The sequence below is a fragment of the Telmatherina bonti genome, assembly GCF_933228915.1.
Source record: "Telmatherina bonti genome assembly, chromosome: 9".
Taxonomy (NCBI): Eukaryota; Metazoa; Chordata; class Actinopteri; order Atheriniformes; family Telmatherinidae; genus Telmatherina; species Telmatherina bonti.
The window spans coordinates 26,153,432-26,179,600 of NC_136627.1; the positions used below are offsets into that span (position 1 = coordinate 26,153,432).

A 26,169-nucleotide genomic window follows, 5' to 3' on the forward strand; every position below is an offset into this window, starting at 1 on the left:
CTGAAATAATGGAAATCTGCAGGACCCATGGATCAGGCAGGGAAGAGCAGCTGATGAGTAGTCTCGCAGATTTGGCATTTTACCTGTTTTAGGAGCTCGTTTACTATGACAGAGCAGTGTGAGGGTTTTAGTAGAAAGGAGGGCGGTGTAGCCAATTGTTTTATGTAGCTAGCAGGCTAGCGTTGGAGCTGTGGTATGTTAGCTTGTGTGCTAGCAGGCTAGCTGATCAGGGGGAGGGGAGAGTTCCTTTGCTTTGAAATTGTTTCAGATCCGCTAGCTGACATTAGCATTAGCACACCAGGGAGTAAGATTTTGTGATAAAGTTTTTTTAGTTTTCGAGATCACATTTTTATTCTGCATATAACTTTTTTTCTGTTATTGGATTTAAGGCTAATCTGTTCGGGATATGTTAATGTTTAGTGTTTGATGTAAGGTAATGTGACCGCAAGCTTGCGGCTAACCAGATCAGACAATACATTTCAAATAGGATTGATGAATCGAATAGCTAGAAGCCTAAATTTGACGCTATCTGGCTGCCTGTCTAACGTTAGCTTAGCTGCTAGGCTAGTGGTGGCTAGCGCCGGGTAGAAGTTGTCTGACTAGCGGCTGCTAGCTGTAGTTAGCAACTTGGTCAGGGCTTTAACGGGATCATTACAAGCGAACATTTTGCTGGCGAGTTACACGGATCAGCTAATGCCCCAAAGGTGATTGAGACGATGGACTTTAACGTGACCACCACGCAGTGAAAGGATGAGTTCGTGCTTTGTACCAAACGGGGCCAGTTTGGAGGACTGCCACTCCAACCTCTTCTGCCTGGTAAGACTGCTCTGTGCGCTAGCTTTAGCATTAGCTCGGATACAGAGGCCAGAAAGCCATTTTGGCTAATAAGGCAACAAGCTATGTAACGTCAGATGCAGTCTGGCGTGAAGGCATTGGGCCTGCAACTTGCAAACCGTGATCCAGCTAACTTTCATAACAGAGAAAGCACACATTGCATGGCAACTTGGGAAAGAAAAAGGGACCTGCTCGTGAGAATGGCTTGATCCCATGTTTACATTGTAGTTGTTACGGGAATATTGAGCGTTAGCTACATGATAGTAACAGGTCGGGTCAACAGGCATATATTGAATTATATTTTTCCTAAATTAAGGCTGCCCAACACTAAAATTATCAACACTCAGACTATGGAATAGCCTTCTCTATCTTTAGGATATATATTTTTTTTAAAAACAGCTAGACATTTTTATTTTAACAAGCTTTTAGTTATACTTGGGCTCCTGTGACAGATTTTACATTTTATACTTCTATTTTATGTATTTTATTCTGTATTTTTTATATTTGGTTGTGAATTTATATACCATATTAGCACATGGTGCTGCAAATCACTGTGTGACTAGTGGCTGTGAAAGGTGCTGTACAAATAAACTTACATAATACTTACACAAAGGAAGTCAAATAAAACATTAAGTTTATTAAAATGAGAAACTAGCTAATTTTTTTTTTTTTTAAACTAAACAACTTGTAGGTCTTCAGTAGTTATTAACTTAATAAGTGACTTCTTCATGTTGTTTGGCATGTTTGTAGTGACATGTATGAAGAAAGCAAAACATGCAATGGTGTCAATGCCCTTTTTTTAGCATCTTTCCAGCTATCTGTTTTCTGTCTGACAGCAAAAGCAGTTTTCATTTTCAGTATCTTGGATGATGAACCGGATACATACAGAGCTACGGAGTCAACAAACGACAACTGGGATAATGTTGTGCTGCATTGGTATATGTTCATTCTCACACTATTTCTCTTCTTTTTTTAGGCTGATTTGACTGGAATAAAATGGCGTCGTTTTGTGTGGCAAGGACCCACTTCTTCGCCCATCCTTTTCCCAGTGACTGAGGAGGACCCGATCTTGTGTAGTTTCAGCCGATGCCTGGCGGCAGATGTGCTGAGTGTGTGGAGAAGGCACCACACCCCGGGTCGCAGGGAGCTCTGGCTTTTCTGGTGGGGGGATGACCCCAGTTTTGCAGAGCTTATCCACAATGAGCTTTCAAGTAAGTGAATACAACATATTTGCATATTCAGGATTTGTGATCCTCACAGTATCAGACTTTAGTCTTCAGTTTGACATCTACTAAACATTGGAAGAGATAGCCAACTAAAGATATCAAGATTTGTTTTTTTTTTGTGTTCTGTTTTAGTCAGTGGATCTAAAATAACCAGTTAATAATAGTTCGATCTTTGTGTGTCAACTCGAGACAAAACCTCTCTTTAATGTAGTTTAAATTATGTAACCAAATGCTATTGCCCAATGTTGACATGTAGGTCATATACATTTAATTTTAGATTAAAATATCTTGGATAATAAGATAAAGGAACATTGGTAGACATTGAGTGGAAAAAAACATCTGGAATGAAATGTTTCTGTGAACAACAGTGCATTTGTTTTGTTGTTTCATATTTTGAATCAGGTGTTTTCCACATCCAAAGAGACTTAGCCTTCCGACTTCTTCCTCAAGAAATGCTAGCGCTTCCTTGGTTGCCATGGTTTTGTCCAATGGGCTGATGTCAGTAGACACACACATTCCACTGCATGCTTTAATTTACGGTGCTTCGACAGGTTTGTCATGTAGCTACTCTGAGTTACAGTTAACTCTGAGAACGCCAAAGCAGTGTCAAAAGTTTGTGTCTGATCTTGCGTAGCCGAACCATTTACATATCTCTGATGGAGCAAGGCTGTTTTCCTTGGCATTATTTCACAGCCTTCAATGACTTTGTGTGTCATTAATCAAACTTGTTGTTGATTAGCAAAGCTCATTCTTGTCTCTAAGGAAACAATGACAGCTTAGACAGCTTTTGTAACTACAGAGGAGTGCTGGTGTTTTGAGTGACAGGTGAAGTGCTTAACCTAATTTTGCAGGTCTTGTTTAAGGCATGTTTCTCATGGTTTAAAAAAATAACTAAATAAATTCTGTTGAGAAATTGTGATAAATCGTGAAAGATGGCCTGATTTGAAGACTTTCGAGCTCACTTGGATCCGTGCACTCTCAGTCAGAGGCAAAGACGTGTCTGGTGGTAAAAACACAAGCTGTTGCGTATCAGAATCACCTGACTCTGATTTTTCAGACTTGTGTGTGTTTGTTCCTTCTTTGTTGACAGTTGTATCTGTTAAAACATTCATCTTAGGGGTTGACTCAGTGATTGGGTATTTGGTGCCTTTTCTCAGGTGGGGTCAAGTGTCACTGGCAGACAGCAAAGATTGGTGTGTGCAGATACAGAGGAAGCAACATGTTGCTAAGCTGCATCGATGTTTAATCTGTAGTTGAAAGCAAGTATGGCTATTCCAAAATATTAATAACCAGATAAGGTTTTTATGGGTAACATCATCTAATGAATATTTGGGTGATTTAATTCAGTATACACCAATTGGTGTTTAATCTATCTGTTACATGCAGCAATAACAGATAAGATAATTGTTGATATCCAGTGATATTCATGCATTTGTTGACTCACTTCAGTCAGTTTATTTTTAGTAAACCAAACTAAGAATATAAGTATGCTAAAATAAATTTGACATACCTCATAATGTATTTAACACAAGGTTAATTTTACATTATTATTTTACCAGGAAGACAGCTTATGTGATGAAATCATGATTTCATGTGTTTGTTTTGTTTTCCAGGTGAGGAGGATGGCGAGTGGGAGAGTGGCCTGTCTTACGAGTGTCGAACGCTCCTGTTCAAAGCCATTCACAACCTGCTGGAACGATGTCTCATGAACCGTAGCTTTGTTCGCATCGGCAAGTGGTTTGTTAAGCCATACCAAAAGGAGGAGAAGATCCTAAATAAAAGGTAAGATCTGTTTTCATGTCTGACAACAAAGTTTGGACCCAGAAATTCTAAATTAAAGGCAGCGCTTTATCATTTGGCTGACGGATGTGGTCTGGAAAAATCAGTTATAGATGTAGGTTTTTTTTATTATTATTATTATTATTATTACTATTATTATTATTATTACTCATGTCACATTTCAGTTATTAGCCAAGTCTCACTTCAGTTTGAATTTTTTAAATCCATTTAAAAACCTGACATCCATCAGCCAAATGAGTTCACTTGGGAGCAAAAATCACTGAAAGTTGTTTCCACTGAACGCATGCCAGTGTCACATATAAGTATTCCCTTTTTTCTTTCCTAAAACAAAAGAATTAACAGTTGCTGAAGGTAAAGATGGCAGCAGAACAGCAGGTCGTGAGTTTTACTTGTGCTGACAAGCCAAACCTGAGTCATTATCTGCTGCTGAAGTATTGGTGGAGATTTGTAGGGGTTGGCTGATACAGTTTTCTTGAGACGGATCTGAAACTGTTGATGTGAAATGTGACACACTTGTTGGGAACACCATTCAGAAATTCTTTAATAATCCCCAAGGGGACACTCTTTATTTGGCATACATGCAACATTTTATATAGACTGTTAAAGTGGACTTGTTCAGGTTGTGTTTAAGGTGTCTGGTTTGTTAATGCCAGTTGTTTTTTTCTGTTTGTTTGCTTTTTTTTTTTTTTTTTAAAGGATTAATTTATTCATTTTTTGTTATCACAAGTTTGAAACTTACAATGTTGCATTATGGGTATGATAGTTCATTTTGTTGTGATATAGACACAAAATTGGGACAAGTTGGATCTGCGCTCCTTTAGCTTAGCTGGTTTGAAAAATAGTTTGTTTTCATCTTCCCGATTTGAATGAAACCAGCAAAAAATTTTCACTGTCAGCTTTTACGGAAAGTGGATTGTATATTTTATTTTTCTTCAGCAGTCCACATGTTGTCGCTCGTACTGTGGACAAAAGCTTGTGGGATACTTAATGTTGTGCAGTGTTTCGACTGATAATCCAAGAGAATATGATTGCTTTGTAAAGTTGCTTTTCTGAGGCTTTGAGATGACTGACAGGTGTCTGAATTCTGGTTGCCTTATTAACCTAAGCTTTAACTTGTTATTAGTACATCACCTCTGACAAAAGGGAAACATGTTCTTGTCTTAGAAGTAGATCTAATCAGTGGCCTTTCACACTCTTTAATAATTAAAACTTTCCTTTGGGATTGAGCTGTGGAAATGGTGCCAAAAGCTTTTTACTGAAACCGTCATGTTTGAGTTTCGCTTTCTTGAAATGAGAAGCCACCTTCAAGGAAAAAAACTCCTGTAGCAAATGCATGAGCTACACCAGATGTAATACCATCCCAGCAAAAATTAGACCTCACCAGTCTCGGAGGATGTTTTTTAGTTATATGACTTTAATCTTCTACAAGATTAAAGTCATGTAAAATGGCAACTTTCTGGCTTTGAGGAACACGATGGGAAGTCAAGGACAAAATGTATTAGTGAATGGCAGCTGGGGAAGAAAGTATTGGAATACGCTGTAAATTTCCATTTTCAAAACTTGATACCTACATCAGATTAAATCTGCTCATCAGTCTGCAGTTATAAAGGCATGCTTTCACTTTGGAGAGCTGATCCGCCAAGCAGATGGAGAGGAATCATGGCAGGAGATTCAAACTCAAGGCCACTTTGTCTCTTATCACACACAATTCCGTGTTTTTTGTTGCCATGGTCGTTAAGTCAGTTCGTCCACTAGTTGGCGGTGATGAGTTCAGAGTTCACTTCCATGTTTTCACACCACTTGGTGGTTATTGGTGTTGAAAATGTACTTTGAATCTGTCTTCTGCGTCAACCATAAATGTGCCTTAAAGGGGTGCTATTATGGTATTTCAAGTTTTCTGAGCTTTCTACAGTGTTAGTGTTGAATCCTCATCAGACATGTGAACGGCACTGTTTTTTATCACCTAAACGCATGTTTGAGTTTGAGTTTGAGTTCCAGCACGCTCTCCGTACGGTTTCCATGGCAACGAAAAACACGTCGTTTTAGAGAGTTTTTTCTACTTGGAAATCCTTGTGACGTCCCGGGGGATAAGGTTCGGTGATTGGTTACTTTCTAATGGTTAACAAGGGCATGTACAAATACATCAGGCGGGTGGAAAACGTGGGATAAAGTTGTTTCCAACGATGGCTGGTGAGTTTACCAAAGAGAGACATCCTGCTGCATACGTTGCTGTGGGTTGCTGTTTTCCACTTCGTTTTCAGGGTCTGATTCAGGTTCCAACATGTAGGGCTGTATGCTATGTGTTAACATTGTAGTTTGTTTTTTTATTGAGTTCATATTAGCCTAATCCTTCTGTTTATGAGACGTTACAATGACGGCGAAAGCAGCTGCGGTGCGCGCTCCCGATGTAGCGCGGTGGCGGGAGGCGGGGCTTAATGCGGAAGAATCTCAATCCACTCGTTTTGTCCACAGGCTGATCTGACAGCCTACGGAGAGGGTCGGTCTGAAGTAAATAAAGCGATTTGTGACAATAACTCCATCAATCCCAGCCCTTCTGGGCTCAGAAATAGAAATAAATTAGCCTGAAATGCACAGAATAGTTCCACTTTAAGGAGAGGATTAACAACTCAAATCATCACAGAAGGTAGAAAAAGATGTTGGTTGTTCTGTCAGCTGTGTGTTAAATTCAAACCAAGAACGAATGACATGGACAGGATGTAAAGGGCAAACATTACTGGCAATCAAGGAAGACATCAAAGCAACAAGACAGAAAACTTAAAGTAATATGTCTTCAAAAGTGCTCAACAAAAAAATATAAAAAGGAACAAATGGGTGTAAACTGGAGTCGGCGTCTGACCAAACTGTAAGAAACCAGCTAAAGGATTTGCTTACAGAAATGTTAAAAGACAGTCATTAATGCCTAATCAGAAAAAAAAAACAAGGTTACTATGGACTAAGGAAAAGCAATTGTGGATTGCGGATGACTGGATACAAATAATTCGGTGAAGAATCACAATTCTGCGTTGGGCACGGTGATGATGCTGGAACTTTTGTTTTGATGCTGTTCCTTAGGAAGACAACTTCACAACATGGAAAAGCTATTGTTATTAACTACGACAATGTCTTTTTTTTTTTTTTTCCCCAGATTTCTTTCAGTGTTTCTTAAAGCTAAAAAGTTGCCTTTTTAAATTACGGCATTTGTGATCTGTCTTATTTTTTTTTATTTTTTTTTTGACTGAGTGAATATCTTCCAAGACAAGAGATTTCATAACTTTTGCCAGGGGCTGCGTTACTGACGACATACTGTAGCTGCAGGAAGCAGAAATTGGACAAGTGGTAAATCATTTCCAGTTTGACAGTTTGTATTTTTTTAACAGTTAATTAAACAGTTTTTATAACAAACTTTTATCTGATTTAACAACTTGTATGAAATTTTGTCACATATATCAATTTACTGTTTTGGGTCCATATTTAAAAAACACTTCTTAGAAAGCAGTGTATAACATAGTTCCATGTTAACTTTTAATGGCAAGTCTTTTCTTTTTCTTTCTTTTTCTCAAGTGCAAGGCTGGTCTGTGTTTTTGTTTTTTAAATAAAGGCTTGAGGTTAACCAGCAACATATAAATATCTGCCTGATTCTGAATGGAGTGTTGCACTGTTGTTTCTCTCATTGCCCATATTTGAGCTTGCTAACACATATTTATTGTCTTCTCTTGAGTAAAGAGCCAAAGAGACCCAAGTGTTCCTAGAGAACTAAGATAAGCTTCAGAATTTTGTCAATGTTCGTGTAGAAATCTTCGTGTTTAATGGCTTGGCTTCAGCTCCATCTGGGAACTTTTTTATTGATTTACGAGACTTTTAGGTCTTAAAGAATTGTTGCAAAGAAGAGGATGTGATTTACTCTTCACTAAGGTTCAGCTTCTGTTCTTTAAAGAGGCCTGCAAGTGTGTGTCTGTGTGTGTGCGTATTGAGGCACCTTTAACAGGAGACTCTGGTAGTCTTGCTGTCGCCTGCCGTCTCTGGCTGGTAAACACAGCAGTCTCTGGAAAATGCTGAGTGTGCACTGTGGTTTTACAGCAACCATGTCAACAAGTACTATTTTAGTGCATTTAGCTGCTTGGACTTCCAGACATAGCTAGAAAATAAAGATGGACATTGTTTTTGACATATGAGGAAATATTTTTTTTCTTAGGTTTGTGATCAAGCATAATTTTGTAATGATTCAGGCTGGTGAGGCAGAGAGAGATGCACATGCATCATCTGATTGGATGTAGAAACGGCTGTTTTTTCATCCCACCTCTGGTGTCTTAAGACATAACACAAAAGAAACCCCCCAAATAGATCATGAATGAAATAGTAAATGTCATGTTATCCCCATCTTATGTAGAAAAATTGAATCATCTGATGACGTCAGTGAACCCTCGCTGATTGACACAATATTTTGTTAAAAGTTAAAAGTTTGCTTGCTGTGTGTTTTTCTGTATTTGACGATTAAAACGTCTAAATGTTAAAATGCCTGTTTTGTCTTTTGACTTGACAGCGAGCATCTTTCTTGCGCATTTACCTTCTTCGTCCACGGCGACAGCAACGTGTGCACGAGTGTGGAGATTGCTCAACACCAGCCTCTGCAGAGACTGAGCGAGGAGCATCTCAGCCTCGCACAGCAGAGCTCCAGCCCCCTGCAAGGTTTGACCACAAGAGTTATGCTCAGTAGAAAAGACCTAAATAGAGTTGTTTCAAGTCTTTTGTAGGCCTTTTTTTTGTTTTTAAACTGGAGCATTAGGGGCGTTTTCCCATTTGTTGTGACTCCTTCTCTGCCCTACAGTTATCTTGAGCCCATATGGCCTAAATGGGACCCTCACCGGCCAGGCGTTTAAGATGTCTGACCACCCTACTCAGAAGCTCATAGAAGAGTGGAGGCAGTTTTATCCCATTTGCCCCAATCCCAAGGAGGTCCAGGAAGAAAAGATGGAAGACACAGATTGGGAAGATGAGTCCCTGGCTGCTGTGGAAGTCCTTGTTGGTAAGGCTTTATAATAATTCAATAATGCAGCGATGGGATTGCCATCAGGTAAGTCTTCATTAAACTACGTAAGTATAAGAACAATTGCACAGCGACGTAGTGGTTAGCACTGTGGCTAGCCTCAGCTGGAGAGGAGGCTCGAACAGTGGCCTTTCTGTGTGGAGTTTGCATGTTCACCCAGTGTATGCGTGGGTTCTCTCCAGGTACTCCTTCCACCGTCCAAAGACGTGCAACTGGTTACTCTAAATTGTCCCTAGGAGTGATTGTGAGCTTGAGTGTGTTGGCCTTGCGATGCACTGGTGACCTGTCCAGGCTGTACCATGCATCTTGGATAGGCTCCAGCTTCCCAGCAACCCTTAAATCAGTGTTTCTCAATTCCTATCCTCAGGCCCCCCTGCCCTGCATGTTGTATAGGTAACCCTACCTTAACACACCTAAATGAAATAAAGGGCCTGTTATCAGGCTGCAAATAACTTGATGAGGAAGTTCAATAATCTGACTCAGGAGCTTTGGCGGAGGAACATGTCTAAAACATGCAGGTCAGGGGGTGTCTGAGGACTGGATTTGAGAAACACTGCATTAAATTAACTAAGTGGTTCCAAAAATGACTGATTGATGTATAATTAGGAGTTTTAATTGTATTCATTTTCATTTAAAAATATAAATATGGTTTTATGTGAGGAAACAATCATTTGGACTGAAAACGAGTTCCAGAGAGGATGTGATGATGATGACAACCTGATATTGTGAGCTTTGTGCACTTGCCGTACACGCATGTGAGGTCTCTGAAAACTTAAAATTTTGTTTGGTTTCAGCGGGAGTGAGGATGGTGTACCCTTCCTGCCTGGTGCTCCTTCCCCTATCGGACATTCCTCCTGTGGTCTCCCAGGGTTCTGCCAACCCCCCTGGGAGCCAGTTTGGTGCTCAGCAGGGTCAGGCTGCCCATAGAGATCCTGCCATATCTTCAGTCACCCTGACTCCTCCAACATCGCCAGAGGAGACTCACACAGGTAAAATGTGGACCAGCAGGTCAACCAGAATGAATCACTCCCTTTTGAGCTTTCAGTCTGTGTACAAAAGTGTGTTGCACTTATTTGATTCTATTATTTTGCCTTCCCTCAGATTACCAGCCCTCCCACAGGTGGCTGAAGTTATCCTCTGCCTCCGATTGCTACAGCTCTAACAACACTCTTCATGGGGGTAAAATTCCACGCAGGCTGGCCAGCCAGATGGTGGAGTCCGTGTGGCAGGAGTATAACATAAATCGTACAGGAAACAAGTACGTTAAGTGTTCCCTTTTCAAGAAAATGTCTGGTTTGCTCTCAAATACCACTTCACTAACTGATAACATGTCCATCTTAATCACCAGGAGGAAGTTTACAGCTTTGACAAATGGGGCCTGCGAGGAGGAATCGGACAAATCTGGACTCTGGGATTTTGTGGAATCGACTTACAGGCCATCTTGCAATTGCTTAAGGTATGCTGGGAGGAATGTGTTCAACAGTGGTTTCTGTTGTGTGGTTAAAAAGGAAGAAGCATGCAGTAAATATTTGTTTCCACAAAAGGCATAAGGGTCAGATGCAGCGATCCAGCAGCACCTCAGGACACCCGCCTTCTTCAGGCCAGCCTTCCCAGCAGCTTCCCAAGCATAAGCTGGGCGAGAAGCCGGAGAAGGGAGAGAAGCAGCAGAGGAGGCCACAGACGCCCTTTCACCACCGCAACTCCATGAGTGACGAGCAGTCTCTGGAGCCACAGACCCCGAGGCTTTGCCCCAGACCACAGGAAGAGGGCTCGTATCCGAGCCTGCACCATGTGGACACGGTACCGCCGAAAGCTCCCACGTTACATCCACACGGCCCTCCCACAGACCTAGTCGGATCCCCACCTCCCCCTCCCCTCAGCCCACACCCCTGCGATCTCGTAGAAGGCGACATGACCCCAGGCGGCATGAAGAACTCTTCCACGCCCATTCACCAACCGTTCTACCCGCCGTCCATGGAGCCTTGTCTGATGCCACAAAAAGGCTCGTCTGATGAGCCTCAGATGGAGAACATGCCCATGCCTTTGCCCTTACCTCCAAGCTACAATGAAAGCTTAGAACCCACCATGTTTGTAGGCTCAGCTATTAACCCCGGTGAAGACTCTTCTCACAACCCCTGGAAGTATTTCAGCCTGCCCAGGAAGAGAGACTCCAACTTCCAGCCACCTCAGCTGCCTGTGGATAAAATACGAGATGATCATGGAGGGGGCACAGAAGGGGTCGTCTCTGTCACTGAGTAAGTTTTTTGTTTGTTTGTTTTGTTTTCTTCTCATCCCACAGATAAGTTAAAACGATCAATGCTTGTAGTTAAGAAAATAATGGCCATGTGTCCCTGTACAATTTACTCCCCCTCAGGTTGATGTGCGACTCCTCGCAACCCCTGAAGGTGTCCCAAGAGCTGGTTAAGGCATACACTCAGAGGAGAAACAGCCATCTCGTCTCCACCACTGGAGACGGAGAACACAGTGACGAGCCGGACCCCTACGCCTTTGTGGAGGGTGACGAGGAGTTTAGCTTCGCTGAGAAGAAGGATAAAGCTGCAGCTGACAAGGAAGGCAACAAGAAACACAAGGTGGGTCCCTGATCCTGCTTTATTACATCCATTTCTCAGCTTATTATATTTAACTTGTTCCAGATTTTAAGTCTCTTTTTGACTTTAATGGCGAGGTTGATATTCTGCAGGTAAAAACCATAGCATTGTTTCTGATTAACCAGTCTGTCAAATCAGAAATCCTTCCCCTAATAAATCCTGATTTTCTTTCTGGTTTTTTTGTTCAGTTGGATGAGGGGACTGGAAGTTCTTCAGAAGGTGAGAATGTCTTCCTTTTCTACCTCTGTTCAGCCTCCAGCTTTGACATTTATTTAAATAAGATATTTGGAGGCGTACATTTTGTTCAAGGTTATCTCTCTGATTTGTTATGCATTACAGATGGTCAGGGTCCATCTGGCAGTAAACCTTCGACCTCGACCAGCCTCATCCATGAAAATGACTTGGCTGTGTCCTACAGCGATCTCGACAAAATATTCAACTCAGATGAAGATGAACTAGCGGTAAGTGAAGTGTGGTTGGTTACATTTATTTATTCATTTATTTTAGTCCAAAAGCTCACATGGTGGAAGATGTACTTAAATTATTTTGTTTTTCTCTGTCACACAGCCTGGAGCCAGGAGAGCTGGAGTTGGTACAGAGGACAAGTTTGGAAGTAAAGACTCCAAACCAGCCTCGCTGGATACCCTGTCTTGCATAAGTAAGGAAACTAAGCGTCAGTCAGTGATTGTGCATCGTGCTATTTATGCATCTTTACAGAGAATTAATGTCTTGTTTCTACAGGCTCAGCAGACCTACACCAGATGTTTCCCACCCCACCCTCCCTGGAGCAGCAGGGCTACTCCCCCATGAACTCCGGAAGCAAGGACAGCCTGGAAACGGGGGCGAGCCTCACCCTGTTGGACGGGAGCCAGCTTAACAGCCACTTCAAGATGGAGTTGGAGGAGTGTTTCTGCAGCCCAAAGCCATCTGAAATAAAGGTGTGACACAGTTGCCTAGAAGGAGGAACGCTTAAATCAAAGCCACATCAATGGTTTCTTTTCTCTCGCTTCATTTGCTTTTTTGTTAAATTACTTCTTTTTTTCTTTTTCTTTTTTCTGTTTTCAGGACTTTTCCTTTGTGTACAAGCCAGAGACGTGTCACTCATTCATTGGCTGTTCTATGTATGCACCCCTCAAGACACTCCCCAGTCAGTGTCTTTTGCCTGTTAAACTGCCAGAAGACTGTGTGTACACGCCAAGCTGGACCATGGGCAAAATGGAACTGATGCCTCCGGTATCGAGCGTCAATCTCCTCACCAAAGACAGGTAAATGCATTTTACATGATGCATTTTAGATGTTTTTGTTTCAACCAGATAAGGTTATTTTTGTAGCCTTTACCACAAATTAAACACGTGTCACACAATCAAGTTTCATGACTCGTTTCATGGCTAATTAGTTTATTAATGCAGACTAGCATTACCAAAGCTCTGCTGTTGCTTTATTCATAACATTTAAATGTTCTTTGGTAATCTACATATAGCATCATTCTCACATGAGTAATGGGGCTTTAATTCACCGACAGCTGTGAGCTCATTTCCCTTTAACTAGAGATTCCTATGATGGGTGTACCATAACATTTTTTAGTGAAACAGAAAAGCTTGAGTGGTTTTTAATTTTAATTTTGTAAACACTTGATGACCCAGAGCCAGCTTAGGCTTTGTTGGCGGGAACCTCTACTGCAGAAAGAGGTCACTGTGCCTCCTTTTGTGTGTTAACTCCAACTATAACCTTCTACACTTACAAAAACTAAACAATATTTAAATTTACCTGTTTAAAGATTGTATGCTTTTGAACAGAAGTTAAAAATGTCACAGAGTTGCTAAGAGTATGAAGATTAGAGAATAAAATCCAAACTCAATGTTGGTGATAAGTTGCAGTTTAATGACACTGCTGCAGTTTTAGTTCTGGGCTCATACTAGAGCCCACTGTTTACAATTTCATGGCCACAGAGCGATGTTGTTCTGCCACTTCAAATTTTTCTTCAAATTCTTTTTTTTATTTATTTATTTTTCCATTCTTTGGGGTTTTTTTTTATTTCAGTTGTGGCTCACAGTATAGGGAGACAGTTGTGCTTCAAAGACTTCTGATCTAAGAAAGCTGCATACACACACCTGGTCTCTGTTTGGGACTTAACACAAATGCAACATGTCTTAAAAACTGAAGTGTTTAGATCATCCACAATGGACCATCAAAATCATTTGGATTTTATAATATCTGAACACTTGCTTGGCGAGGGATCAGAATCAATCTCTGGATATATAATATATAAAATAGTTGTTTGAAGTAAATGTTGAATGCTTTCAAGATGGCATCGAATCTGTGTATAAAGCTCCTGCATAATGTCGCATATTTCTAACTGTATATTCAGTTTTTTTCCGTTTAGGTTTTTACAGCTAAGCTGAAAACAATTTAGAGCCCACAGTGTTAAATGTTTTCATTGTTTTTCTTCCTGTAACAGTAATGTCCCAAGTGTGGAGCCAGACTACAACCAGTCCTACACCCCTCAAACCCACACACCCTTCCTATCCAGCAGTGCTCCTCCCAGCAACAGTGGCGCTGGCATCCTGCCTTCCCCGGCCACACCTCGCTTCTCTGTGCCCACGCCTCGCACGCCACGGACCCCACGCACTCCCCGCGGCCCATCCAGTGTCCAGGGCTCCCTCAAGTATGACAACTCCGATCTGTACTCTCCGGCATCCACGCCTTCCACTTGTCGACCTCTCAGTTCTGTCGAGCCAGCCACCGTGCCCTCCATCCCTGAGGCTCACAGCCTTTACGTGACCCTCATACTGTCTGAGTCGGTCATGAACCTCTTCAAAGACTGCAACTTTGACAGTTGCTGCGTGTGCGTCTGCAACATGAACATCCGAGGGGCCGACGTAGGCGTGTACCTCAAGGATAATGGCGAGGCACAGTACCCCTGCACTTGTGGCTTCAGCGCTGTCACCAACCGTCGCTTTGGTCAGTCTGCTGGGCTTTTTCTGGAGGATGAACTGGACGTGGTGGGACGGGGTTCCGATGCCAGTCGGGACACCGAGCGATGTTTTGAGGAGCTGCGAGCTTCCATGACCCACAAAGCTGGCAGCGTGAAGGAGAAGCCGCCAGATGAGTTGATCCTCCTGTTGCAGGATCAGTGCACCAATCCATTTGCCCCAATGGCAGGCGTGGAGTATTCCAAACCGGGCTCGACCCACAGCTCATTCCTGCGGGTGGAAGAGAGGGACTGTTATAATGACTGCTACATGGCACTGGAGCATGGCCGGCAGTTCATGGACAACATGTCGGGGGGCAAAGTAGATGAAACACTAGTGAAAAGCACCTGTCTTCATCAGTGGCCAAAATGCAAAAGTATGTATTGTCTTACTTCTTTTCATGCTACAAGATTCTTTATATTATGCTTTTCCAACATCAAACGCAGCGAGTTAAGACTTCTTCTACCTTCTTGTCCCTTTTATAGCAACAGATATGAGCAAGCTGTTCTCTCAGGACGTCCTGCGGGTGTTGTTGTCCCTCCAGCCCGTGCTGCAGGACACCATCCAGAAGAAGAGGAGCGTGCGCTCCTGGGGTGTTCAAGGACCACTCACCTGGCAACAGTTCCACAAAATGGCTGGCAGGGGCTCATATGGTATGTGGGAAGTTTTGTCTATTTTATTATAATTGTTTTATGCTGCAGCAATGTGCTCAGTTGCTAGAATATTCTACAACCAGTCAGTTTAACGTCCTCTTTTCATCGCAGGCACAGATGAGTCCCCTGAGCCTCTGCCCATCCCAACCTTTTTGGTTGGTTACGAGTACGACTTTGTGGTGCTGTCTCCTTTTGGGTTGCCCTATTGGGAGAAGCTTCTCCTGGATCCTTTCGGCTCCCAGAGAGATATTGGATATGTGGTCATCTGCCCAGAAAACGAGTCGTTGCTTCGTGGGGCTAAAACTTTTTTTAAGGATCTGAGTGCAATGTATGAGGTAGGCACGTTTTGGACTTTGGAGAAAAAAAGAAAAAAAAACATCCTTCCTGTGCTGACATGCTTACAAAAGGTTTGGCTGGCATTCAAAATTTGATTCACACTGTTTGGTTGTTGCATTACTTTTTCTCTCTACAGGCGTGCCAGCTGGGCCAGCATAGGCCCATCTGCAAGAGTCACCCAGAGGGTATATTAACGGTCGGCACCACAGAAGGCAGGAGCATGACGGAGCAGCCCCTTAGTGACTGGTTCCTCAGCATGGCTGCCAGAGAAGGAAACAACGAAGCCTTTAATAAGCTCAAACTCTTTGCTCAAGTGTGTCGTTATGATCTAGGTATGGTTCAATCCTAACGTGTAAAAATGCAAACTGGGAAAGTCATAGTTTGTGAAAATGGTGACTAATTACCTTTTTATTTGTGAACTATTTCAGCTCCATACCTGTCAGAGCAGCCATTGGATAGCTCCCTGTTGTCCCAGCGCAGTACCACCACAGCTGCCTCTTCTTCCTCCTCCTCCTCCTCCTCCCAGACCTCCAGCTCTTCCAGCATCTCCTCAGGACTCCAGAGCACCAACACTACCAGCACCAGCTCTGCCCAGGTCAGCAGCACCCCACCCTCGTCGTCGTCATCAGGCTCCCAGACCATCGGAGGAATAGCCTCGGCCAAGCCAAGTTCCTACTCACCATTTGGAACAGCAGGCTTGCAGGGCAGCGCCACTCAGAATGGACCACAGTCAAACTCCCAAAGTGGAGGGGCCTTGGCAGAAAATGGATCCATTCAACCTCACGGGCCCACAGAGACACCTGAGAGGTAGGATAGAACTGCATCTGCAACCGTTAATGTGAGATTATTTCTAAAAGCCCTTCAGTTTTAGTGTGTAAAAACATTCGGATCTAATAGTTGGTTTCTGGGCAAAAACTGATCACAGTATCTGATACTTTGGCAGAAAAATGACTAAAGTGACCAATCGTGTAGTAATTTGCCATCAGTTGGAGGAGAAACACAAGGCTGCCGTGTGTTTTCGGCAGTGCACCTTCTCTTTACTTGGTGCAACAGGCGATATCATTATAATGATGCAAGCTGCTGTGTTTTGTACTAGATGCAGCTTGTAGGCATTTTTTGTGGGGGCAGGGAGGGAAGGGAGTTGCAATTGTCAAGTCGAGAGGTAACTGGACTGTGGACCATTATGGCAGCAGTGTGAGGGAAGAATGTACAGTCCTCCTCAAATGTATTCATACCCTCCCATTGCTTCTGAATTGTGGTTCAATAGAAATATTTTTAAAAAAACAAAAAACATGCAAACAAAGATAATAAACAAATACGTTTAACGTCACTCATTAAATGAATAATGGTTTTAAGGGAATCGGTGCAATCAAGTATCTTCTGTAACTCAGACTTCACCTGGCATCAGGTATTTTGGCCTACTGCTCATGAGCAAAGTGCTCTGATTTGTTCAGGACATTTTATTTTTATTATTATTAAATTTCAAAGCAATTTCTTATTTCATCTACTTTCTTTAATCTCCAGTAATTTGAGGGACTATTATGAATTTAGTCTTTAATGAAAGATATGAATAAAGTTGCGGACATGCAGATGCTTAATGCTGTGGAGATGGAAGCAAGTTGACTGGTTTATGTCATTGATATGGGAACTGAAGGGGAGTGTGCTGTGTTGGATGACACCCAGGCTCTTAACCTGAAGGAAGGGAGAGATGAAGTGTGTGTGCTAGAAATGGCTGATAACCCCCCACATCTCAAGCAAGGATCCACGCCAGATCTGCTTAAACTTAGTGGAGTCACTTTAAATATTTATAGATTTCAGATCTGGGATGACTTGTTGACATTAGTTTTTCATTGTATTGTTGTTCCAATACATCTAAATCAAATGGATCCAACAGCCTATGAAGCTGTGTACAATGACTAATTAGGGCACGTTCACATCAGCCTTTTTGATTGGAATCAGAGTTCAAATGCTCTGAAAGTCCGCTTTGATCTGGGAGCTATGAATGCGCCAAACAAATTCTGATTCAGACCAAAGGAACGGATTCGGTCCACCTACTAACACAGGACTTGGCCAGTTTCAAGCCGACCAAATACGGGAAGCAGACTACAAAATAAGTCACTTCCTGCATTTGATAGCATTGCATCAAAGGTAAATACATAGTGATGGCGTAGAAAGTCTTCTGCCTCGTCTGTTGTTCATACTGCATCCATTGTTGAAGTGTATTTCTGCAGTATACACGCAAAGACGAAACAAAAAAACTCAAAACAGTCTTCATGTCTCCATGTTTAACTCTCAACAGAGTTTCTTCTTCATGCAGGTCTTGTCCTCTCTTTTGCTAAATACTAGTGCAGCGCCACCTTTGGTGGGAATGGGAATATATGATTCTAACGGTTTGGCGTGTTTGACCGAAGTGCAGCGTGAACACGATCTCTGTCCGCATGGATACACCCACCTACAACTGAGCCGAGTCCCCAATCGGACTGAGTTTAACCGACTATCCTGATTTGAATGCACCCTTAATCTCAGTCTGATATGGTGGAGTAGGGAAACAATGAAATTGTGGTCCTGAGGACTGAGGCTGGACACCTACAGTAAAAATTGAATCTACTTTAAGCCGTAACATGAGTCAGAAATTCAGTGAAATTAGAGTCAGCATATTCAGCTGCGTCTCTCTAATGGAGTTTAAGTTGTCGTCTTCGCCTCCCTGTAAGATGTGTAAAAACACAACTAATTTTCAGGTGGTTGAAACCACATATTGGTTGTTGTGCACCCAGTCTAACTTGTCTGTGAGTGGCATTGAAATTAAGCTCTACTTTGTTGAGCAAAGAGAAATGACGTGCTGTGGTGTAAACAAGATATAAACATCAGACTGTTTAGTTTTTACTGGAAGGCCGAAGTTTAAACCTGTTGTTGAAGAAATGTAACCTTCAGGCCACAGGTTGCATGTTGCTGCTTGGATATGAAGCCATTCATATCTCAATTTCTTTGTCCTTGTTTGAAAAACCTTTTTGTTGAACAAATAATTTCCAAATGGATAAATAAAAACAGAGGAGAAGAAAAAATATCTTTAAAAAAATAAAAAGAGTAAATACAAGACATGTCAATTAAATTGTCAAACAAATTAACGCCTTGAGGTTATTTGAGTTGACTTTTTTTATGTTTGAAAGGGGAGTAGGAAGATGTTGGTCACTTATCATGACTTTCTGCTTTTTTACCATCATTAGTTGCTCACACAAAAACCCAAAACTGAGGGAAAACGGTCATATACATGTGACTTTTTACAGTTATACAGTTGTCCTTAATAATAACTTCAAAGCTACTTAAAGTAAATTTTGTAAAACATTTTGGTCAGTGGACAAGATTTCCACGTCGTCTCCTAATTTAATTGTTTTAAACAGTTGTTTAAACTTATGCATGGATGAAACTAATGTTGCTCCTCTGAGTTCATGAGGATTTTTGCCTCATCTGGAACACATTCTGAATATTGAGGGCAAAGATTGCTTTGAAAAGAAGACTTTTTTTTAAGGCTATTGCATTTTGTTGTCTCATAATAATCCTTTCTATATTGTAGAAAATCTACAATTCTGCATGAACACTAAACAGACGCTGGCATTTACAAGATTACATTACAAACCATATTGTAATTATTGATCAGAAAAATCAAAATAAGAATTTATTTCTGTATCGTTTAGTTTGGACTACTTTAAATAATTGTTATAGACTCTGAAGAGGGCTGTTTGTGTTGAAAATTGAATATTTATTCATGTAATTGTTTTGGAAAGAGTTCATTGTTAAGTTTTAAATGTTTGGATTAGGGCAGCCAGGAATGTCTGTCTTCTGTGTGAACTCACAAGTTTGTGAAGTAAATACAACAAACTACAGCCATGACAACGGCTGGGATGATACACATCTCCTGATTTTCATACTGTCATGACATTTTAGTGCCAGTTCGATTGTTCTCTTTCTTAAGGGTTGCAGTGTTTGTTGAAAGTGGAAGCTTCCTTCCACGTAATCATTTGGTTAATAAAGCACTTATTTTTGAGGAAGAGCATAAGGCGCTTTACATAATAAAAACTATGTTTGCATATGAAAAACACGCACACCTTCACAAGTGGAAATATATAACATAACTATCTAAACACACACCTTAATGTCTGTCTGCATAGACATGCTAAAATAAAATGATTGAATTAGGATCATATTAATTGTGGGAAGTGTATTTAAAGTGGAACTATTATGTGCATTTCAGGCTAATTTATTTTTTTTTCTGAGACCAGAAGGGCTGGGATTGATCGAGTTATTGTCACAAATCGCTTTATTTACTTCAGACCGACCCTCTCCGTAGGCTGTAACATCTCATAAACAGAAGGATTAGGCTAATATGAACTCATTAAAAAAAAAAAAACTACAATGTTAACACATAGCATACAGCCCTACATGTTGGAACCTGAATCAGACCCTGAAAACGAAGTGGAAAACAGTAACCCACAAAAACGAATGCAGCAGGATGTCTCTCTTTGGTAAACTCACCAGCCATCGTTGGAAATAACTTTATCCGATGTTTTCCACCTGCCTGATGTATTTGTACATGCCCTTGTTAACCAATAGACAGTAACCAATCACCGAACCTTATCCCCCGGGACGTCACAAGGATTTCCAAGTAGAAAAAACTCTTTTCTCTCGATGTTTTTCGTCGCCATGGAAACCGAATGGAGAGAGTGCTGGAACTCAAACTCAAACATGCGTTTTTAGGGGATGAAAAAACAGTGCCGTTCACATGTCTGATGAGGATTCAACACTGTAACACTGTAAAAAGCTCAGAAAACTCCAAATACCATAATAGGACCCCTTTAACAACAGCTAACAGACTGAAATGGTTGAATGAAAAGATTTTCTTCCCAGCATTATTATGTGATGTTATTCCAGTTCACACATTTTGCATTTGCTCATGTGTGATGCCAACGTGATGTATAGCTCGTACACCGGTCCTCTGGGGGTCCACTGAGTCATTTTTCAACCGACCAAATGCAACCCAACAAATGTGAGACAATACAGACGGAGCGTACCAACCACACACACGTGTCTGGACTGATGTTTATCCCGTTAAATAACATAGTAGAAAAATAAAGACAAGGAGCAGAAGCTTTTCCATTATCCACTCCTCTATACACTGAAGGCAGATTACATTCCCAGGGATGCTTCAGCTGACCCAACAGATAGTATGTATAGGTTTGTTTGCATGCCTGCAGAGTCCAATCAGTTTGCCGAAACGATCACCCAACCCTTATGAAGCCACTGTTGTGTGTGTGTGTGTGTGTGTGTGTGTGTGTGTGTGTGTGTGTGTGTGTGTGTGTGTGTGTGTGTGTGTGTTTGACTTTTTATCACTAAAAAAAACAAAACACTGTTCTAGTATTGATTTTAAAACTTCATTATCTCAAATCTTTCCAGACATAGCATTGCATACAGCTAAGCTGCACATGCTGTCAACATGTACTATAACATCAACAGGTTTTTGTTGTAAGTGGAATAATAATCTGACTTTCCTTAACAGCACAATGGAGAGAGACAAAGTGGGCAAGCCAACAGACGGAGAGTCCCATGGCATTTCTTTCCCGCCTGCCATAGTGGTCTATATTGTTGACCCATTCAGCTACGAAGACGCAGATAGAGACGTCCACTCTAGCACTTACACTCTGGCCCTTCTGCGCTGCTACATGGAGATGCTTCTCTTCCTACCTGCTCGTATCAGAAATGCTGTCTCTGTACAGGTATGATGGTTTCTAATGTCTGCTTCAAATTTGAAAAAAAATAATAATAAAATAGACATATATTCATGTTGCATTGTTTCCATTCTTTAGATGTCCTCTTTTTGAACTGTTTTCCTCCCTTTTGATCATTTAGTTAGAACAGAGCAGGATACCAGCAAACACAGGGGAGCTTAGAGGGAACAGGGGAATCATTAGCAGATGCTAATGGAGGTGACAGTGGCCACACCTGTTAAACAATGACACAAGATTGCATCAACATGCCGGAGGGAATGTTGAAACATGCGATGTGTGAAACATGAGCTAATGGTTTTCAGTATTAGTACAGCTGTAGCAGCATAATGCATTCAGGCCCATCACAATAAGCAGATATTTTGTGACTAAGTTTAAGATTTTATCACACTCAGAGTATGTATACTCTGTAACATCAGTGAAGTCTATTTGCATTGATGTTTGCACTCTGAGTGTAATGTAAAGCGTGAATCTGCTCCCTTTTTTTGCTTGCCAGATTGTTCCCTGCCACTATCTGCTGCAGCCGGTGCACAGCGGCGAGCGTCACGCCTACAACCAGCACCTGAAGTCGCTGGCTTTCTCTGTGTACACTCAGTGTCGTCGGCCTCTGCCCAACTCCACCAACTTCAAGTCTCTGACGGGCTTCGGGCCTGGGCTTGCCATAGACATGGCGCTCAAGAACCCAGAGGTGACTTGAAGTGTTTACTTATCAGAAACTTGTTTGAACTTGGTTAAATGTGTCTGCTCAGCTCAGTCTGATGTTGTGTTTTTGTACACAAAAACATTGTGGGTTTTTTTTCCCCCCTTCATGCAGAGGCCGGAGTGTTTGCGTCTGTACACACCACCCTTCATTTTAGCTCCAGTAAAGGACAAGCAGACTGAGCTCGGGGAGACGTTTGGCGAGGCATCGCAGAAGTACAACGTCCTGTTTGTCGGCTACTGTCTGTCACATGACCAGCGATGGCTGCTGGCTTCCTGCACCGACCAGCACGGAGAGCTGCTGGAGACCTGCATTATTAGTATTGATGTACCCAACAGGTTTGTGCGCTTGTACGCAAAAAGAAAAGGTGAAGGAAAAACACCTCCGTACCACCTGATGGTTAATTTAGTGCATGTGTTATGGCAGGGCTCGGAGGAAAAAGGGCTCCGCCAGGCGAATGGGATTGGAGAAGTTGTGGGAATGGTGCCACGGCCTTGTTCAGCTGACATCACTGCCATGGAGGATCGTGATCGGGCGACTTGGCAGAATGGGCCATGGCGAGCTGAGAGGTACGCATCATCCTTCAGACAGAGAAGTTAAAATATTTACATTCATAAACACACACACACTGATGTGCTGTCACCTTGTTCACATTCCAGACTGGAGCATTTTACTAAGCAGGAGGAACTTGCAGTCTCTCAGTAAGCGCCTGAAGGAAAAATGTAGGATGTGTAGCATCTCTGCTGCTGATACTCCCAGCATTCTCAGTGCCTGTCTGGTTGCCATGGAGCCGCAGGGCTCATTTGTCATCATGCCAGGTAAGAAAAGGATTTAAACTTCACTGAAAAAATAAAAAGCAGCTCAAAGTTGGATTGTTTTTATTTTAATGAACAAAATCTTGAAATGCACACGGTTAAGTCTTCATTTTTTCCTGTGCAGACTCTGTGTCCACGGGTTCAGTGTTTGGTCGCAGCACCACGCTAAACATGCAAACATCGCAGCTGAGCACGCCTCAAGACACATCCTGCACACACATCCTGGTGTTCCCCACCTCAGCCATGGTGCAGGTCAACACTAACACTGCAGAGCCCCTTGACATCAACTTCAACCCCATGAATTCTGGTACGTTTTCAGCGGTCATGAAAGATTGATTGTAAAATATCTAAAATGGCGAATTGTGCTGCTGAAAACGCTGGAGAAGTTCCCCCACCGCCTTCAGTTTCCTTTGTTCAGCTTTCAAACATGCATGTGCAAAATCTTAACTTTGCTGCCAAGTCAAACTGCTCATCTCTCTCTGCAGATGGATCTGATGGCATGGGCATCTTTGACCTCTTTGGCAATGAGATGGATCACGAGATGGTGGACGCAGACCTCATCAACATCTTGCCAAACTCCCCCACAACCTCCCCTGTCCACTCTCCTGGCTCCCACTACCATCAGGGAGGAGATGGAAGCAAGGTCAGCCACCCTTTTTTTTTTTTTTTTTTTTTAATATATAAAACTGAATAAGGTCGACATGGAGTGTTGCGTTATTTTAGCAGCTTACTGTTTTTTTTTTTGTTTTTTTTTAAATTAACATAGAAATTAAACATGCAACATGGTGTCAAAAGCCCGTTGGAGAGATTTAATTATCATAGATATACTCAAATAATGATGTTTTATAGAGTAACATGATGTCACACATAAAATGTAAATCATTTCAACAGGGCCAGAGTGCAGATCGGATGGAGTCCCACGAGGAGGCTCTGAACATCCTGCAGCAGCCGATGGCTTTGGGTTACTTTGTCTCGACAGCAAAGGCTGGACCACTGCCCGACTGGTTCTGGTCGGCCTGCCCTCAAGCCCAGAACCAGTGCCCACTTTTCCTCAAGGTAAAAACGAGCTGTTGATTACAGTTCAGGAGGCTTTGTTTTTTATGATTATTTAATGTACCTGGCTGCTACAACAATCTATCTGTCTGGGAAAATCTTTGTAATGTTTTGCTTTTAGCCTTGTTAGTCCTCAGACTTTGTCTCTAAAAGCATCCAATTCACTTTGGATCTGTCATTCGTTCCCAGGCCTCTCTGCACCTCCACGTGTCTTCTGTCCAGTCAGACGAGCTTTTGCATAGTAAACACTCCCACCCCCTGGACTCTAATCACACCTCTGATGTGCTCAGGTACGAACTGCTTCCACGCTGTTTTTATCAGAATAAGGAGAATGAAATCTGTTCTGTTTTAACCTGTTGGTCTATTCTGTACATCAGATTTGTTCTAGAGCAATACAACGCCCTCTCCTGGCTGACATGTGACCCTGCAACCCAGGACCGGCGCTCTTGTCTGCCTGTTCACTTTGTGGTGCTCACACAGTTGTACAACTTCATCATGAACATGCTCTGAACTCTTAATGGGATCAACTTACTGAGATTTGAAAGGAAGAATCGCTCAGACAAACTGGATTTTTGAGCTCTGAAGAATCCCAGACACTCAAAAGGACCTCGCACTCCATCAGGACAAACGTGGAGGAGACGCCTGCTTTCTTCTTCTTCCTGATGCATCCCACAGAACGCTGACTGGAAAGTCCCAATCAATCAATCAGATGCCAAGAATCCATTTTAGCATTTTGGATGATCAAGGGATGTTTCATAAGGAGAGTAAATTGTCTTTTTAATGACTGTAGATTGCAATCTATGAGATTTTATCTTAATGAAATGCCTGCATATATTATTTATTGTAAGTTTTTAAATGTGGAATTTTTAATGCTTAATATCTTTTATATATTACAAATCCTAGAGGGTGTGTATATCTCACTGTAAAGGAATTGGTTTAAAAAGTGTAATTTTTCTCAATTAGAACACAGGAAAAACCTGTTCAAGTGAATTTGCTGTAGATTGCTTTTAGAATATTATTTTTTCAGAGGGTACAGACCTTTCTATTGCCATGCTGTAAAAATTAAGTAAAAGCTGGCCTGGGCATTTGTGTCCCACCCAACAAGTGGATGAGACTTACCTCTCTGTCTGCTTCGAGTCTCTCGCACAGTAACTCAATGAGCTCTGAAGAGGAATTAAAGGTACATTGTCAGATTATATATTTTATATAACAGATTTAGGTAATTGTGTGTGTATATGTGTACATATACTTGTGTGCCGCTACTGATGGTGCAGCTTATGTTTTAGGAATAAAGTGCGTCTACCTTACCATGTGTTGCTGACTTGTTCTTTGACAAGTAAGACCTGATGGGGATCAATTTTTTATTTTATTTGTTTTATTTAATAACCTAAATTATATAATGGCCCTTGAATGTAACAGCAATGCAAACACCACAACACACCAATACAGAGCAAGATATTTTTAAGGAAAAGCCAAAGTCGTACTTTAAACAGTAAAGGTAAAAAATATCTTAACTTTAGGATGTGCTATTATAAATGTTGTAGAAGTGTTGTTGCCTGTTAGAGGTGGTGTGTCCGCTGCATTTACCACCCATAACAGCTGGGTGGGCGCAGAGTTCTCACACCATTTAAAATGGCATCAGCCAGATGACCCACATTGATCCCAGCTTGTTCGGTGAGAACGCCTCTTTAACTACACTGAAATATGTGTGTGTATAGATAAACACACACGCACATATACATAGATAATATATATATCTAATGTAAAATAGACACTTGTGCTTACGTTTCTGTCCTGAGCTCCCATCATGATTGGAGCTGGTAGGATGGTTGCAGGTCTGCGTAGGTGTGTGTATGTATATGTGTAAAAATATATCAGTTGTTAATCACATATATACTGACATATTTATCAGCCCAGAACACTGAACAAATATGATCATGTAACCAATGGCATGCAGACAGTGCTCATCCTTCTACTTTTTATTTTTTTACTTTATTATTTTTTTGTTTAATCAGTCAGACTTACTGGTTGCCTGCTTGAAGATGAGAGGGGCTGCACAGCTTACCCTAACCCTAACCCATAAAACACTTAACAAGAAAAGATATATTTTGTACACCTTAATAGTCAAGCTAATGAAGACACTGGGTTGCTGTGAATGTACAAAATACGTCCAAAGTTACTTTCACTGTGGTCTTCTTCTTCTTCACAAACCTTTTCTGTAGGTCTTGGCACTCGGGCGAATTGTAGCTTATCATAGGTAGAGGATTGTTCACCAGGTGAACAACACAGCAGCTTTAACCCTGGCCACACTAACAGGATTTGGATGGTTAGTGAGAATGGAATTAGCTAA

General features: G+C 41.7%; 1 protein-coding gene across 2 annotated transcripts; it reads left to right on the forward strand.

Moving 5' to 3' along the window:
- Window positions 1-25,120, forward strand: LOC306760667 (mediator of RNA polymerase II transcription subunit 13-like). Of its 2 annotated transcripts, XM_079246629.1 has the most exons (30): window positions 1-816; window positions 1,811-2,045; window positions 3,674-3,842; window positions 8,401-8,546; window positions 8,686-8,883; window positions 9,699-9,893; window positions 10,006-10,162; window positions 10,253-10,360; window positions 10,449-11,159; window positions 11,279-11,495; window positions 11,702-11,732; window positions 11,853-11,974; window positions 12,081-12,171; window positions 12,255-12,451; window positions 12,579-12,778; window positions 13,972-14,861; window positions 14,971-15,138; window positions 15,250-15,473; window positions 15,611-15,806; window positions 15,903-16,281; window positions 21,026-21,242; window positions 21,748-21,939; window positions 22,066-22,289; window positions 22,378-22,520; window positions 22,611-22,769; window positions 22,891-23,073; window positions 23,252-23,409; window positions 23,658-23,822; window positions 24,009-24,109; window positions 24,197-25,120. In XM_079246629.1, exons 1-30 carry the CDS (start codon window positions 751-753, stop codon window positions 24,327-24,329), a joined length of 6,375 nt encoding a protein of 2,124 aa, XP_079102755.1. In that variant the 5' UTR covers window positions 1-750; the 3' UTR covers window positions 24,330-25,120. The 2 variants fall into 2 exon arrangements, with proteins under 2 accessions (XP_079102755.1, XP_079102754.1); XM_079246628.1 differs by having other exon boundaries at window positions 11,702-11,974.
- Window positions 25,121-26,169: the final 1,049 nt, after the last annotated feature.